The 16,442-nt window shown below is 42.3% G+C and overlaps 1 protein-coding gene across 1 annotated transcript in view; it reads left to right on the forward strand.

Moving 5' to 3' along the window:
- PHLPP1 (PH domain and leucine rich repeat protein phosphatase 1) overlaps positions 1 to 16,442 on the forward strand; it is a 205,786-nt gene that overhangs the window by 154,497 nt on the left and 34,847 nt on the right. The window contains exons 7-10 of the mRNA XM_045065697.1: positions 1,771 to 1,973; positions 3,771 to 3,831; positions 6,563 to 6,658; positions 10,476 to 10,631. Coding sequence (XP_044921632.1) covers positions 1,771 to 1,973; positions 3,771 to 3,831; positions 6,563 to 6,658; positions 10,476 to 10,631 — 516 coding nt within the window. The remainder of the gene's footprint in view (positions 1 to 1,770; positions 1,974 to 3,770; positions 3,832 to 6,562; positions 6,659 to 10,475; positions 10,632 to 16,442) is intronic.

A 16,442-nucleotide genomic window follows, 5' to 3' on the forward strand; every position in this document is an offset into this window, starting at 1 on the left:
GTTTTTTTTTGTTTTTTTTTTTTTAAGATCTACTTATTTTATAAAAAGAGCATGTACACTAGCTGGGAGAGGGGCTGAGGGAGAGAGAGAGAGAAACTGAAGCAGGCTCTGCACATAGCTTGGAGCCCGACTCAGGGCCCAGCCTCACCACCCGGAGATCGTGACTCTAAGATCATGACTTGAGCTGAAACCAAGAGTCCGACACTTCATCAACTGAGCCACTCAGGAGCGCCTAAGATGAGATTTTTAAAAAAAGATTCTGTGTACATATTCTAGTAATCTAGTGAGCATTTGGAAATAGGCAAATTGCTGGGTTGAGGCCAGTTTTAAATCTCACAACCTGGAATTAAAAAGGAAGCAAAAAAAAAAAAAAAAAAACAAACAAATCCTCTTGGGGACATTTAAAGAAGCCATACGCTCTGCTTACGGACTGACAGATGCTCACTCTTTGTTATCTGCCGCGGATCCTTGTGATTCAGTGACTTTATGATATTACTATTACTAATTCAGTTGCCATCATTTTATGTTTTTCAGCTACCATTATTTTATTTTTTCAAAGGGCAGGAATTCAAAACTGAGAACCTTTAGCTTTTTCCTAAGCTCCCGCCCTCCTGTTAATGCTCTTCTGACCAAGTGCATTATCTCAGCGCTTGTTGGCTTTGTAATGACAAGTACAGAGTTCGTATTGTTTGCTGGTAAAGGAGTTGGGGGTAGCCTAGCAAACTAGAATCAAGATTTTCATTTGCTTTTCTCCCCTTTAGAGTTAAGTGTGTCTTCCTTCTGTTGGTTCCTAGTCCCCATTACTACTCAGTTATCTTCTCAGCAACCCGCCCACAGCACCTTCATTCTGTTCCAGCTAGTTCTCGTGGCCGAGGTTCTGCCAGTTTTCCCTGTGCCTCGCTCTGTCCTAGATTTGTTGATCTCATTGTTTGCTCCTTTGTTTTGTAATTTCTCAGCAAATCCTAGATGCCAGAGTATTTTCTGTGCTTTGTTCTTTCAAGCAATATTTTATTTTTTTAATTAATTTATTTATTTCGTGGAGCCCAACATGGGGCCTGAACTCCCAACCCCAAAATCAAAGACCTAAGCTGAGATCGAGAGTCGGACAGTTAACCGACTGAGTCAAGCGGGCACCCTCAAGCAGTATTTTAATGATGGAGATGGTTTTGGTAATCCGTCCTTGGTCCGAAGCCAGCCAGAAATCCAGATGTTTGCATCCTTACCTCTGGTGCATATGTGGCTCCCGTTCATTTCCACACATACCACCGCCCCCCCCCCCCCCCCCCCCCTGCCCAACCCCGGCCAGGTTGTCCCTTAAATTCTGTCCTGTATGAGCTGCTCATCTCCCTGCTCACTAATCCTCTCTCCTTCCTTAAATATTCAGTGTAGTTCTCATGTGCCTAACAGGTTGTCCTAGGTTCCATTTCTTGTGTTCGTTCAACCCGATTCTTGGAAAATAAATGTTTAAGTGGACTTTTTTTCCCCTTCTTGAAATGAATTAAGGCAAAGACCAACATATGTGCTTCTCTTCCAGCCTAAGTGTTCCAAATTGGGTTTCAGAATATATTGTCAGGATCAAGACCTTCCTGGGGTTGAGGCTAAAAATAACCAAGGAATCTGGCCAGTTAAGGAAGTCCAGATGTAGAGATTAAAGAAATCCTGGAGGACTTGTAATAAAGGGAGGCTTCTCCTTACCTCGGCATATTAGGGTGTGGTCACTTATTTCTAGCACTGCGGTTAATTATAGTCTCTGTGTCCTTTCTCCTCAAGACTCAATGTAATTAGGAGACTCGTAGCAGATGAAGTGGACTTTCTCCAGCACGTCACTCAGCTCGATCTGCGCGACAACAAGCTTGGGGATCTAGATGCCATGATTTTCAACAACATTGAAGTTTTGCACTGTGAAAGGAATCAGCTGGTGACATTAAACATCTGTGGCTATTTCCTAAAAGCGCTCTATGCCGCTTCCAATGGTATGTGATGTGGACCACATCAAAGTTTCTCTTCTGCTTCCAGGAATTGACTCCATGCCATCATCTCTGCCTCACTCTGATTTCTACTTTGCGCGTTCAATAAAATAAGTGTCAGATTTTGCTGAGGTAAAAATCATAAAAGAACCAAAACGAAAGATTTTATAGGTCTCAACTTATTTTTCTCATATGGTGATATTTAGGTAAGTTACTCCCCCCACTTTAGCTTTGGGTCCTCTGCTCAAAAGGCCTTAATAAACTATTTCTTGGACTACCCTGCTAGGATAGTAAATCTGGAACATGATTTAATATGGGAGAGTGAAAATGAAAGGAAGGCCCATGTTGGACTCTGTTCAGGGTCTCAGATTTCATGCTCCACTAACAAAGGAGCTAATCCTCAGAGAGACCTCAATTATATACCCACAGGGACACCACAGATCAGGAGTCTTACTCATTTAATGAGCTCTCTTCTTCAGAATCTGGAAATCATAACCGTTTTAAAAAAGAAAAGATCTTATGGACCTGTGTTACTCAAGTGAAGATTTCAGTTCCCTGCTATCAGAAAACTGAGTGAAAATCCGTATTTAGTACTGCAGTTTGAACAATTGTTTATCAAGCACTCGTTCTATGAATAGTGTAGTGCCCGAGTTCTAAAGGATAGGGAATGTCCCCCCCCCCCTTTTCTTAAAATGAATTTATTGTCAACTCACAGGAGAAACAAGCCAAACGTCAGATAGCTACAGGTTGCTGAGGGTTACCGGGTTTGGATGGCCAGGAGGCACCAAGTGGTTATTGAAGGGGAAAGAATCTGAACGTGGCTGTTCAGCAGATGGGCGAAGACAGGGAATTCTGAACTCCTAGGTTGCCACTGGACAATGGTGAGAAGTGGTTATGGGATGCGTGGCTTGGAGTCAGGTGGTGACGCTTTGAAGCTAGTGTCGTGGACTACAGAGGGTCCGTGGAGGTTCTCAAGTGGAGGAAGTGATGCTGTGAGACTGTTCAGGTGAGAGCGGTGGACAGGGTGCATTTATGGGAGAAGAGAAGAGCCCTTGCCACCGTGTTAATCGCCGTCCCTGTAATGGTTTTCGTGGGAGCAAATGGGAACTTGCAGTCAGGACTACAGATGTTGGTTTGAGGCTCATCTGTTCAGAGGTGGTGCCTGCAACCGTGGAAGTAAGGGAAAGAGAAGAGCGCTGGCAGCAGGAGTCAGCTTAGAAGGCCCTCACGCTGGTGCACGGCGGGCAGCCAGCTGGACGCCGAACTGGTGAATTACAGGGCAAGTGTTCGCAGAAACAGAAGGACGTCTGGAAGCCACTATGAGAGATGAAGCCCTAGGTGGACAGTGGTGTCCTATTTCATACAGTTTTAAGGAAGGGGTTTCAGGTTTGAGTAGAAGTCGTCTGTGACCCTCAAGAGTATGGTTTCAGTAGAATAAAAAAAAGACAAAAGCCAGATGCATAGGGTTTTATGGAAGGAATTTCAGATTTACCAAAGTGTGTTCATACAGTTCGTGTTCCAGGTACCGTTCAGCAAACATAACAAGAAGAGAGCCACGGTGAGTGCTAGGGGAAAGGTAGGAGAGTAGAAGGAGTGATTTATTTCGATCTCTGAATAAGATCTTGTGACTAAATGCGGAGTTCTCTGTACTTCCCTGTAGTTTCCAAGTTTAACAAATGGATGTATTGTACTTCCTAACCTAAACAATGGTGAATAAAGCACAGTGATGATGTTTCATATACAAAAAGAGTCTCTGTGTGACTCGAATGGTCATGTCTTTGTGTTTTTTTCTTTGCCTCTTAGAACTTGTTCAATTGGATGTTTACCCAGTTCCAAGTTATCTGTCCTACATGGATGTTTCAAGGTAAGAAGCCAAGGCCTAGAGCTTGCCACGAGTCTGCTTGAAGTTATTTAAATGATCCTGTCTGAGCTTATGCCTAAAAACTTCTTATATATTTTGATGGTAAATACTACAAATTAAAGTCATAGTTTTTACTTACCCTCTCAAAAATGTACGTAAATATCTGTTAGTTAAAATGTGTTTGTATGCTGTAGTTGAAAATAGAAGAATCAAGGTATTACATCCATGTGGACACCAGTTTGACCGCCATGTTTGGGCCTGAAAGATTAGTGAGTTGAGTGTCATATGGTTGGAAGGTTCAGAAATTTTTTAATTAAATTAATCGTATCTTTAGTCTTTCTCTGAAATGATATGAATTTCATTTTTAAAGTATTGTGCTATCTTTGATTTTTTTTTCCTTCCTTCTTACTTTGCACCTACATCTTCTTGCCAAGAGACATTAGAAAGTAGCAGCTAAGCCTGCCAAAGTAGGATCTCCATCCAGCCTGCTCACGTTTCTCAGCTTATTTGCAAACAAGCTGACCATCTCACCTTTTATACAAATTCACCACTGCAAGGTGTCATGTTTATTCCAGTTCCCACAAATATTATAGTAGACTTTTTCTTGAAGCCTTAAAGCATGTATTTATACAAATTAGACTTTAATAATCTTAACAAACTAAAACTGAAACTTTTACCGTAACTCCACAGGAAATATCCAAAATTGTCTGAACAACCACAGAACATGGGAGCTTGTGGCCCACTCAGTGTAACAAGTGTTAACTTGTATGGGTGTGCAAAGTCCAACACAACCGCCATGTAATTGGTCAGCTGCAGAATTTGCCATTAGTTATAAAAATACACAAACCTAGTTATTGTTTTTTAAAGATTTTATTTATTTATTTGACAGACAGAGATCACAAGTAGGCAGAGAAGCAGGCAGAGAGAGAGGAGGAAGCAGGCTCTCCGCCGAGCAGAGAGCCCGATGCGGAGCTCGATCCCAGGACCCTGGGATCATGACCCGAGCTGAAGGCAGAGGCTTAACCCACTGAGCCACCCAGGTGCCCCCACAAACCCTAGTTATTTTAATGAGGCTCTCAATCAGAATTATTTAAGAAAGTGTCAGAATTATTCCAATTACAATGTTATCAGAGATTTGTAATTATAAAATACTTTACAAATAGTGCTTCACAAATTTTCTACTAATTTCATGTCAATTTTGTTTAATAAACTGGAAGTCAGATTTCACCTGATTATTTTTTTTTTAACAGTCTTGAATGCTGCTATCTTCATCCTTTAAATAAGAACAGTACTGCAGTGGGTTTGCATACATGGGTCTATATAAGTATCTTGAACAGATTTCTTTCAGAGTTGGCCATAGAGGAAATCTATTCTCCTTTTATTTATAGGATGTAACTGGCAAATGGTTCTCACTGAAATCCCTAAGTTAGACTGAATTGGAAACCCTGTCTTGCTTTTCCCTGAATTCTGCCTCTTAAATGCTACCCATCTTTCTTTATAATTCTCCTGTCCAGAATCTTCCATGTAACCCTCTCTGCCTCATTTGCTGCCCCAACTATAAGACTTTCTCTGAGAAAACCCGATTCCCCTGACATAGTTCTGAGCATTTCACCCTCCTCCTCTTATGTGAGTATGTTATCTACAGGAACTGAGCTGTCACCCGTCATGGTGTTTACTACGCCCTCATGTTCAAAGTTCCAGGCTATTTTTATCACTGATAAGAGTTTCATTGCTATGTATTAAGGCTCTTTATAGTGAGAGGGACTTTCACTCTCCTATCTTACGAAGATGAATCTTAGGGGTTAACTTCTATAAAATAAAATAATTAAGGATATTGATCTTCAGGGCTTCAAAGCCAGAACCAAGTGTACCTGTACAGACACTAAGAAAATAATGCCACCTTTTCTGTATTTTAACTGAAAAGTTAGTACACTGGTAAAATTATTTTTAAATCACACATAATGCCACCACCTTTAATATCACAACGGTTTTCACTTTGATATAGTCCTGTCCCAAGCATCGAATTTCCATGGAATGTTCATCTGTTTTTAAAGAACTGCCCTCATAATGTACATACCGCTTTATATTCTTTGGTCATTTCACATATTTGAGAAGGAAGAGAAAAAGCTAACCATGCATGAATGGGGTAGCACTTATTTTAGTAGATTTTGTCTAAGAAGTGATGAGATCTTGTAATGATAAAGCCAGCGTTAGTTTAGTTCACTTGTTTCATTCAATTCACTGGTGACTCTTCTTTCCTTTTATCTATGAGGTACAGCAGTGCTTTCATGATACCTGTTGGAGTTGAGAAGTATTTTAAGGGTAAAAATGTAAATTGGAAAAATAAAACTGTTTTATGCCACTTGACTTAATTGGAAGAATATATGTTTACTTGTTTGTTTTTTCCAATAATAAGACATCCTCTTGGTAAGCTTGCATAGGTTTATATATCCTGCTTAATACAGCAATTCTGGGAATCAGACCTTTTTTTTTTTTTAAGACTTTAGAGATGACATAACTGTGTTCTTTTCTACTTTTTCTTTCTTTCCTCTTCGTTGTCATACTTCATCTTGCTACTAGATTAAAAGGCATATACATATCCTTTTGATTAATATTCACTATACTTTGGTATTTCGTTTGAAGTTTTATTTGTTTTATGTAATCATTCTGAGTTTCAAACCATATTTTAGGCCAAATTCCAATCAAAGGAAAAATTGTATATTCTTATATTTAGGAACTGCTTAGAAAACGTGCCTGAGTGGGTCTGCGAAAGCCGGAAGCTAGAAGTTTTGGATATTGGCCATAATCAAATATGTGAACTTCCTGCACGGTGAGTGTTACAGATCTGGTGAGAGGATTGCAAATTAGATAAGCAGTTTTTAAAAATAATTTAGCTTGTTATTCTGAACTCCTTAAAAATTTTTGCTTTAAAACCTTATTTCTGTTATCTTTTACCTCATATGGTGGCTTTGAATTACAGACTTTCTTCATGTGGTGAAGACTAGGGTGAGACTTTGTCAGCCAGGCTTTCCAGAACCACACAGGGCAGTGCTTAGGGGATGTTTCTAAATAAGCAATATTTGAGAACTCGGCAAACAGTACATTCACCTCTGTAATCTCAGTTCTTTCAGAATCTTTCACTTCTGTCTGTTGACCTAACGTGTCTACCTCCCCCATAAATAACTCTTGGTTTTACTTAAACATAACTTCAGGGGGGAAAAAAAAGATAATTAGATCATTAAACATAGTAAAAAGCAAACTAGATTATGTTTTTCTTGGTATGAAATTTGGAATCCAAGTCCAAGAACTTTTCTTTCCTTCTCTTTCCAGTCTTAATGTGTATTATTTTTATTTCATAATTTTCACTTGAATGGCAAGATTTGTAACAGCCATGTCATGAGATCTAGTGTCTGTAGATAAGACAAAGATCTTCGGGTAAGTGAATTTCAGTACAAAATACTATTGACGTTAGTGACTAGCCATGCAATTGATAACAAAAGGTAGGCTGTTCCCATACTATCCTGTAGACTTTTCCATGATGACGGAAATACCATGTGTCTTATATGTGTGTGTCCGTGCTGTCCATGGTGGCTCCTCTAGTCCCACGTGACTTTGGAGACTTAGCACATGGCTAGTCCTAACTGAGAAGTGCCAACATACAAAATGTACAATAGATGCTAAGTATCTCACTAATACCGTATGTTAATTACATTACATATTTGGATATATCGGACCAAATAAAGTGTAAGAATTATGTTTCTTTTTGCCATTTTTAATGTGGGTCCTAGAAAATTTACCATTGCATATGTGGCCTGCATTGTATTTCTGTTGGTTAACACCGTAAGAATGTAGATCTCATCAAAAAAATCTAGGTTACATTTCAATCCCTAGAAAGCTCAGTTGATTTTATTTTGTTCCTCGGCCATATGCTACACCTGGAACTTCAGTCTGTCTGAAAATGCTTTCTGCTCAGAGTTTTGTGTTGACTGAGGCGTTTGGTGACCTGGGGCAGCCCATCACCATTATCACGATGGTTTGGTGCTGTGACCTGTGGATAGCAGTGTGTGTCAGTGTGACACTGGGACAGACCCTTTTAGAAGACAAAACAACAAAAATCAAGATAGGCTACTATCTTTGGGGGAAATGTGAAATGAGAAAAAAAGAATTTGTTGAAAAGAATCTTGGAATGTTACCTTTCTTCTGTTTTCTCTGTTCTCTTCCCTACTTCCACCTCACCCATCCAACAGATCACAGCCCATGGCATCTAAGGCCTCTGTTTTCACTGTAGGCTGCAACAAAGATAGTGTGTACACCAACCCAACAATTAAGTAAAGATAACAGATATTTTGTCCAGTTTTCCTCAAAGTTAATTAATCTTAGATTTGATCTGTGTTGTCTAGGCTTGTTTGTGGAGCTTAACAAATGCTTGTTCAAAGCAAATTTGAAATGCCCTGTTAAGAGATTAAACAGTGTGTGTTTGTGTGTGTATGTGTGTGTGTGTGTGTGTGTGCTTACGTGCATGACACATGGGACAAAAACAGCATGGACTGTTTTCTTATTTGCGGTGTAGTTGTAAACTACCAGCCCTGTCATTGATCTACTATTCAGGCAAGACAGCAGTCCATTAGAAGTTGATTTGAGGGAGGCCTGGGTGGCTCAGTGGGTTAAGCCTCTGCCTTTGGCTTGGGTCGTGATCTCAGGGTCCCAGTAAGATCGAGCCCTGCATAGGGCTCTCTGCTCAGCAGGGAGCCTGCTTCCCCCTCTCTCTCTGCCTGCTTCTCTGCCTGCTTGTGATCTCTCTCTCTGTCACATAAATAAATAAAATCTTTTTTTTTTTAAAGTTGATTTGATAGGCTTTGTTTACCTAAGCAATGTATGTGAAGGATTTGACAAAACAAATTAATATTTAGAACTGGAAATGTATTAAAAGGAAAATAAGGTAGGGGCACCTGGGGGGCTCAGTGGGTTAAGCAGCTGCTTTCAGCTCAGGTCATGATTTCAGGGTCCTGGGATCAAGCCCCACATCAGGCTCCCTGCAGGGAGCCTGCTTCTCCCTCTCCCTCTTCCTGCCTCTCTGCCTACTTGTGCTCTCTCTCTCTGTCAAATAAATAAATAAAATCTTAAAAAAAAAAAAAGGAAAATAAGGTATTTGAATGCTTAGTATGCAGGAAAATTTAGCTAAGTCCAATAATTAGCATTTAAGACTCCTACTGCGGTTTTAACATCACTTTTTTATTTGGAATAATCAAGATAAAGATTTTGTCATCTTTCAGTTATCTATTTATTTAAGGATGAAATGTGTGTGTGTGTGTGTGTGTGTGTGTGTGTGTGTGTGTAAATAATAAATAACACATTTTCTCTTCTGAAACCTAAATTGTACCCCAGGCCCAGTAAGACAGTAAAATTAGTGAACCAAATCCTGAATTACTGGGTCGAGGTGAATTAGAGAGACCACCCCCTGTGAAAACCGTGACCGAACGACCATGCTGGACCATCGGTCCCGTCGCGTTGGCGTCCAGACCTTCTGAGTTAGGCCAGACACCAGTCGTGGTGGCCCGGGCCATCACGGCGTGGAGACAGGTTGCGTCCATCTCTGTGAGCGAACAATCTAGTTTTAACATTTAAGGTGAACGAAGTTCATCAATCACGTGGAGTGGTTTTACTGGCCGTGGCGGTCCCTGAGGGAGGTCAGAGGGTGGAGGGCAGGAGGTGGGGGGGCGGCCTCGTCCTCCGACAGCCCTGTGCCCGAGGTCTCCCTCCGGAGTGATCCTGATGAAAAGTACAATCTCACTTTGCCACAGTTCCCACGTTTCTGTGCTGAAACCTGCGGCCTATTTCATTCTCTACAACTGTCCCAGAAGTCGGGATTGGTCATCCAGCCACTTTATATTTGATTAAAGTATTCATCATTCGTTGTGGTTCTGCTCTCCCATAGAAGAAAAATCAATAGAGTTCCAAACAGCTCGCTAGGCGCAAAAGAGAACAGTGAATTGAGTGCATTTCCTTCTCTTTGGGAGGGGTCTGTTTTGTCTAACATTAAACCAGAGAGAAAAGAAAAATATACAGACTTAGGGAAGTGAAGACAGGAGGAAATATTGTGGTTGTGAAATGCAAATGAGGAAAAATGTAACATGTTATCATTTGGTATTTGTAAAAGTTTGACCGATAGAAGAATCCTTATTTGATGCTGATCCTGTAGGTAAAAATTGATGGACTATGTTTATTGAGGATCTGCTGTGGGTCAAACACCTGTGTTCCACGTCAACGCAGGACATGAGCCCTACCTCGAGAAGCTGCGGCCTTGTCACGCGCACCTTCCGAGTTCGGCAAGGGTGGACTGGTCTCTTCAGGGTCATCTATGGAACTTGTTTTTCTCTCTTCTACTAAGTAGACCTGCATTGTTCAATACTCCTGTCCATAGTTTTTCCTGCCCTCTTTTGTTTCTTTTTTTGTTTTACAGTATGGAAGGTACCAAAATGTAAGAGCTCCAAGCTTGAGCTTATGTTAATAGGAATTTGCAGTTGCTCAGAATGAATTTATGTTTCCTTGGAGAGATCGTTTTAAGTATTCGACTCGGGCTCGTTTTCCCATTCCTCATTCCAGGTTAGCGCTAAGTAAGTCTCTTCTGTCTTTGTCCCCCTGCACAGCTTATTTTGTAACAGTAGTCTCCGGAAGCTGCTGGCAGGACACAACCAGCTGACGAGGCTGCCTGAGAGGCTGGAGAGGACCTCGGTGGAGGTCTTAGATGTGCAGCACAACCAGCTCCTGGAGCTGCCGCCCAACCTGCTGATGAAGGCCGACAGGTAAAGTAGCTTGTCTGTCTGCGTCCTAGAAACCCCCTCAGCATTCTTGTCTCACATGGTATGAGACCCACCATCCGTATGGATTTTCTTTTCTTTTCTATATTTATCTATTAGAGAGGGAGAGAGACAGAGCATGAGTAGGGGGCAGGAATCAGAGGGAGGGGGAGAAGCAGACTCCCTGCTGAGCAGGGAGCCCAACATGGGACTCGATTCCAGGACCCCGGAATCATGACCTGAGCCGAAGGCCAACGCTTAATCAACTGAGCCACCCAGTCGCCCCTCCTGTGGATTTTCTGACACTCTGTCTGAGATTTACCAAGAAAATGGCTTTGCCAGCCACTTCTCTCTTTGGTAGGATATCCTGTAGGTCCCTCATTAATTTTGCTGCTTTCTGGAGGGAAGTGAGTTGAGCCGTTCACAGGTGTGCGCTGTGGAAGTGTAGCTATCAAATGAGGCCATGTTTGCTACCTGGTCGTGACTGGTGCAGGCTGCTCCCATCTTGACTGAATTATCTGAGGATTCTCTGGTCTTGCTTTCACATATTTGTGATTCGGGGTGACAGACATAGTTTTCCTAGAGTTTGCTAATGTCTCTCGCTGTTGCTGTTTTCTGACCAATTGTCCTTACAAATATTTACCACAGTTTTCCTTTTGCATTTAAATTATTTTCTTTAGAACAACCTTTTCTAAATAGTTTGTGTCACTAAGTAGTTAAATACATTGTTTTGATTTGAGGGGGAGTTTAGTTTAAACACCCAGTGATACCTCTTTTCTGTGGAGAGTTGCCACATGCAGAACTTCCCTTAAAGAAAGGGTTAGGTTAACTGAGCATTACCTTCCTTGGGAACATCTTGTTTGCCTCAGGGCCCTTGGGCATCGTACAAAAATGCTCACAGCCCCATGGCCTGCCTCATTTGGACCTCTGCTAATGTTTATTTTTAGTGAGTGACCATAACTTTAGGGATGATATGAAAGCTTTAACCTTTAGTATACCTCATGAGAAAGACAAAAAAGTAAGGTTTAATTTTCTGGATCTCTTAAAGAAGAAAACAATGGTGGGTCTTTCTGCCTTAAAATATAAATTTGAAATATCTTTCAATGTGTGTGATTTTTTTTTTTATCGGTGAAAAAAGCTCTGCTTTCCTAAAGTGAATTAGACACCCAACCATGTGTACCAAGCTCCCTAGGCTTATTTCTGTCATGATCCTCATCACGCAGGGTGTTATCATTTCTCGTTTACGCCCTGTCCCCACTATTAGGTTGTGAACACTGTGTCCCATGACTGTGTCTTAATTAGAGTGTTATCCTCAGCATTTTGCAGCATGTCTGGAATAAAGTAGGGTGCTCAACAAATATTTATTTAGTGAACAAAAGAAAACTTGAGGAATTTTAAATATTACCTTTACCCTTGGGTTTTCTTTTTTTTTTCCCCTCTGTATACTTAAAAAAAAAAAAAAAAAACAACCTTCCTAATCAAAATATAGCTTATTGTCAAAAAAATTGTACAACTCTCAAGCATACTGCTCAATGAATTTTTGCATATATGCCCTATAATCATCGCCCCGATCGGGACAGAGGACACATCTAGTTCCCCCTTGCTTTTCCTTTTGTTCTTTTTTCCTCATTTTAAAAAAACCTTTATTCTCAGTACTTAGTGCAAGGTATAAAGAATTCCTACTGGGATAGTTCCAGAGAAACAATGGAATTGTGAGGAAATGGGGTTGTTACATTGTAATTGTCCAGTGCTTTATCATTCCCCTGACAAAAAAGGAGCAATGTTTCAAGATCATTTGGAGAATTGTTCTTACTTCTACAGTCCTATCAGAATACCGCTGACCCTTGAGCAGCGTGGGAGTTGGGGCGCCAACCACCACACAATCAGAAATTCGTGTCCCCAATGTCAACTGCTAATAACCTACTGTTGACTGGAAGCATTACTGATAATATAAACAGTTGGCAAATATTTTGTATGTTATAAATGTATTATATACTGTATTCTTACAATAAAGTAAGCTAGAGAAGTGTTAAGAAAATCATAAGAGAAAAAATATATACAGCAGTATATTGTTAGGAAAAATCCATGTAAAGTGGGTCGGTACCGTTCAGACTGTTTTCCAGAGTCCGCTGTGCAGCGCACAGCCTGTGGGCAGCTACGGACACGTGTTCTTTGTGCTCAGGACCATTGCAGGGTCGAATGTTCTCCCTGCGCCCAGTTCTAAGTGATATTGGGACCTCGTGTTTTCTTCTGTAAGGCCAACTGGGCAAAACTTGGGTGCGGTTTATCCTGAGAACCTCCTTGTTCTCCTGGGCGTCTACACTGAATCTACAGAAACAAGTGATAGAATCGGATTTACGAGTCTGAGATCAAACCGATTCTGAATCTGGCCAAGTCTATCTGATAAGCCCGTGGCTGAGAGAGTAGAGGAATCGCGCTGGGACTCTCCAGGAGATCACGAGTCTTTCTTCACTTTGAAAAAGGACAGTTCTGTGTATTTTTAATTCTCTGGAAGCGATCAGGAAGCAGGCAGGGACTCTCCTTGGTGCTGGGGCGGGTGGGGAAACCTGTCCCTGAGGCGTCGGGGAGACTGTGCTCCTGCTCAGAAGAGACCCTGTGGGGGGCAGCTGTCGCTCAGCTTCCTTCACGGGTGACTCTGCCAACTGCTGGCTTTGTGACCTGGCGCCACTCACTTGCCTCTCGGCCTTCCCGCGCTGTATATCCGCGACGGTTCCCCAACGGAGCCTGTAATTCGGAAGTGGAAGGACTGTGGGAGCTGAATATGTCCAGTAGCACAACGTGGGGAATTAGGGACCTGAACTGAGCCTCCGAAGGGGGACACCCCCGTTGTGGGGAGGCCGGCGGCGCCGGCGGTGCGGGCTGAGGGGTGCAGTGGCCCCTCCCGAGGCTGGCCGGGTGGCTCGCTCCAGAGCCGGCTGCGACCTGGGGGCGGGGGGTGTTCCCGGGCTCCGTGGCTCTGGGGAGGAGGGCAGGAGGGCAGCAGGAGGGCAGGCCCGAGAAGGGGAGCTGTGGTGCAGCCGAGTCCGGGTGGGACGCCGGGCGAATCACAAGGAGCAGGCATCCTCCTTTATTTATGAGGGGAGAGCAAATGACTGAAGAAGGTGCAAATGAACTTCTGCAAGAAAACATATTTCAGGGCTTTTGTTTTCCAACCACCATAATAGCCGCCTCTCAACACAGTGTAATTATTAGTCATGACTCTGAGTCAGAAAGAAGAGTCCAGAGTTTCGGTCCTCTCCAGTAGATACGGATGTGAAAGGGATAGTATAAAATTGAGGAATGTTTTTTTTTTTTTTTAAGATTTTGTTTATTTATTTGATGGACACCGTGAGAAGAGGGAGCACAAGCAGGGCGAGAGGAGGAGGGAGAAGCAGGTTCCCCACTGAGCAGGGAGCCGAGGTGAGGCTTGATCCCAGGACTCTCGGATCATGACCCAAGCCGAAGGCAGAGGCTTTAACCCACTGAGCCACCCAGGTGCCCGATGAATGTCTTTTTGAACAACATCCTTATATTACTTTAGCTGGAAGACAAGAAACACAGAACATTTGATAATGATTTTCACTAAACTATTTACTGGTTTGTAAGTGGTTACTACTTCTACTTATCCCCATTCTACAACATAAATAATGGAGGTTTAATCTACCTAAATTTTATTTATTATTTATTTATTTAATTTAGAGAGCGTGCGCACACACACAGTGAGGGGAAAGGCAGAGGGAGAGAGAGAGGCTGAAGCAGGCTCGCTGCTCAGCTCAGCACAGAGCCCTATATGGGGCTCCATCTCACAACCCAGAGATCATGACGGGAGCTGAAATCAGGAGTCAGACGCTTCACTGGCTGAGCCACCCAGGCACCCCTCTATCTAAATTTTTTAAAAATATATTTTTTTACCAAGGCATAATTTATATTCAGGAAAATGTAGCAATATTGTGTATTAGGTTTGATGAGTTTGGGGGGGAAGGAATAAACCAAAACTGACAGTTGTAGGAACAGATGAATCCAGAAAACGTGAACTTCAAAATGTGAAAGACGGTTTTTGAGGACAAAGTCTCTGTGACAAGCGTCTTGCAGGTGAGTTCGGTTGTGTTTCGTTCTCACTTGCATGGTCCAGGCCAACAGCCCGCTGACCCAGGACGTTGAAGTCACTGAGCCGTGTGCCCCAGTGCATTGAAAGTGACATCGGTATTGCCCTCAAGGGGCTCGCCGTCTAATGCAGACTTTAAAATAACTACACAATAAACCAGAATAAAAAGTGGGTTTTAGAGGGTAAAAGGGGAAACGATCTGTTGGTTTTGATTTAGGCTCCTTGTGTGAAGAACAGCTCTTTGCTGTTGGGAATACGGAGCTGTTTGTTGGGTGAACAGTTTTAGGCAGTAATGAAACCTCGCTTCAGGCCTCCTTCCATTCAGTTAGCCCCAAAACACAAATCTTAAAAATACATAGGTGCTCCTTGTTTCAAGAATTTCTTTTGTGGTAATAAATTACCGTGGCCAGTTCTGTCTTTGGTTATGTAACTGAGGAGAGGGCCTGAACACAAGTCTTCCTAAGTTATAAATGGTTTAGCTCTTGCTCTAAGTGGAGCTTGTGCTTGGAAGCTGGAAGGGAACTGTCAGAAAAACATGAGTCATTAGACACAGACCAAAAGACTGAACTTCGACTCTCTTCTTTGTGAGTTTTTCTTTAGCTCTGAATCTTGCCTGCTAAAACCAGTGTCATGGTTTTAATTACATGATGTTGTCTGTTAAGCATTCCAGCTTTAGACTTGTGTATGTTCATCTTCCTTACCTGGTGGTAGAAGGTATTTGGTAACCAAAGGAGAGAAGGGAACCTGATTTAAATCAGATGACTTTTAGTAGTATCTTATGCTTCCTAGAAAACTTGAGACCAATTTTATTAAGATTCTTAGGGCTTGAAGCAGCAATGTTAGCTTATGAGTTTACTCTCTGGATTCTTCTTGGAGTTTTATTTTGACTTGCTTTTCACTGGCAGCTCAAAAACTGTAGACAGATGTGAGATGTGATGGACCGTGTGTTGCCGAGAAGTTGGCTGTGATTTTGTGACTTATGACGAGGGCGGGATTTGGTTGGCTGGGGTAAACTGGCAATACTCCAATCTAGATCTCACTGTCCCCGTCGCTCATCTTACCTCTTTTTGCTCAGAGCTAAAGATCTCCTTGATGGAAGCCCCCAGGAGTTTCAGATAATTAGTTTTTATCAACAGATGGGCAGGCAGGGTGGGGTGGATAGTCCCCAGGGGTCACCGGAGCTCACGGATGAGGTACGGCCACCTTTCTCTTCATGAAATCTCAGTGAGGACCCCCTCCCAGACTGTCTCACAGCAGCCCACTCATTGGATGGCGGGGGAGCTGCTGCTCTGGGACGCCGGTCTGATCACAGAACCGCAGCGGACCCTTTAATTAAGGAGAGTCGTGGATTCCTGGTGTTGGTGGACGTTAGGGTCTGTTTTCATCCCTGGTTAAAGCAGTAGAAGCTGCTTTCGGGGGTGGGAGTGGGGAGAGTGTATGTGCAAATGTAATACATGGTGATTATTAAATATCCCCTGAGTATTAGTCACATTACAGACTGTAAGTTTTAGTGACTCAGGACATGTGTAAATATCAAGGGGACTAAACAGGAACAGAATTTGGAGAGCGTGATCAATTGACCGTGACAACTGGTGCCTTTTGGCAAAGACAGATATTTCTGGCATTTTTAAGAGCTAAGTTGCCTACACTGTTTTGTTTAAATGAAGAAAGCTAACTTTTGAAGTTCTGATATTTTGAGAATAAAATTACAG

This window comes from Mustela putorius, unplaced genomic scaffold (assembly GCF_011764305.1).
Source record: "Mustela putorius furo isolate JIRA1106 unplaced genomic scaffold, ASM1176430v1.1 tig00003858_pilon_pilon_pilon, whole genome shotgun sequence".
Lineage (NCBI taxonomy): Eukaryota > Metazoa > Chordata > Mammalia > Carnivora > Mustelidae > Mustela > Mustela putorius.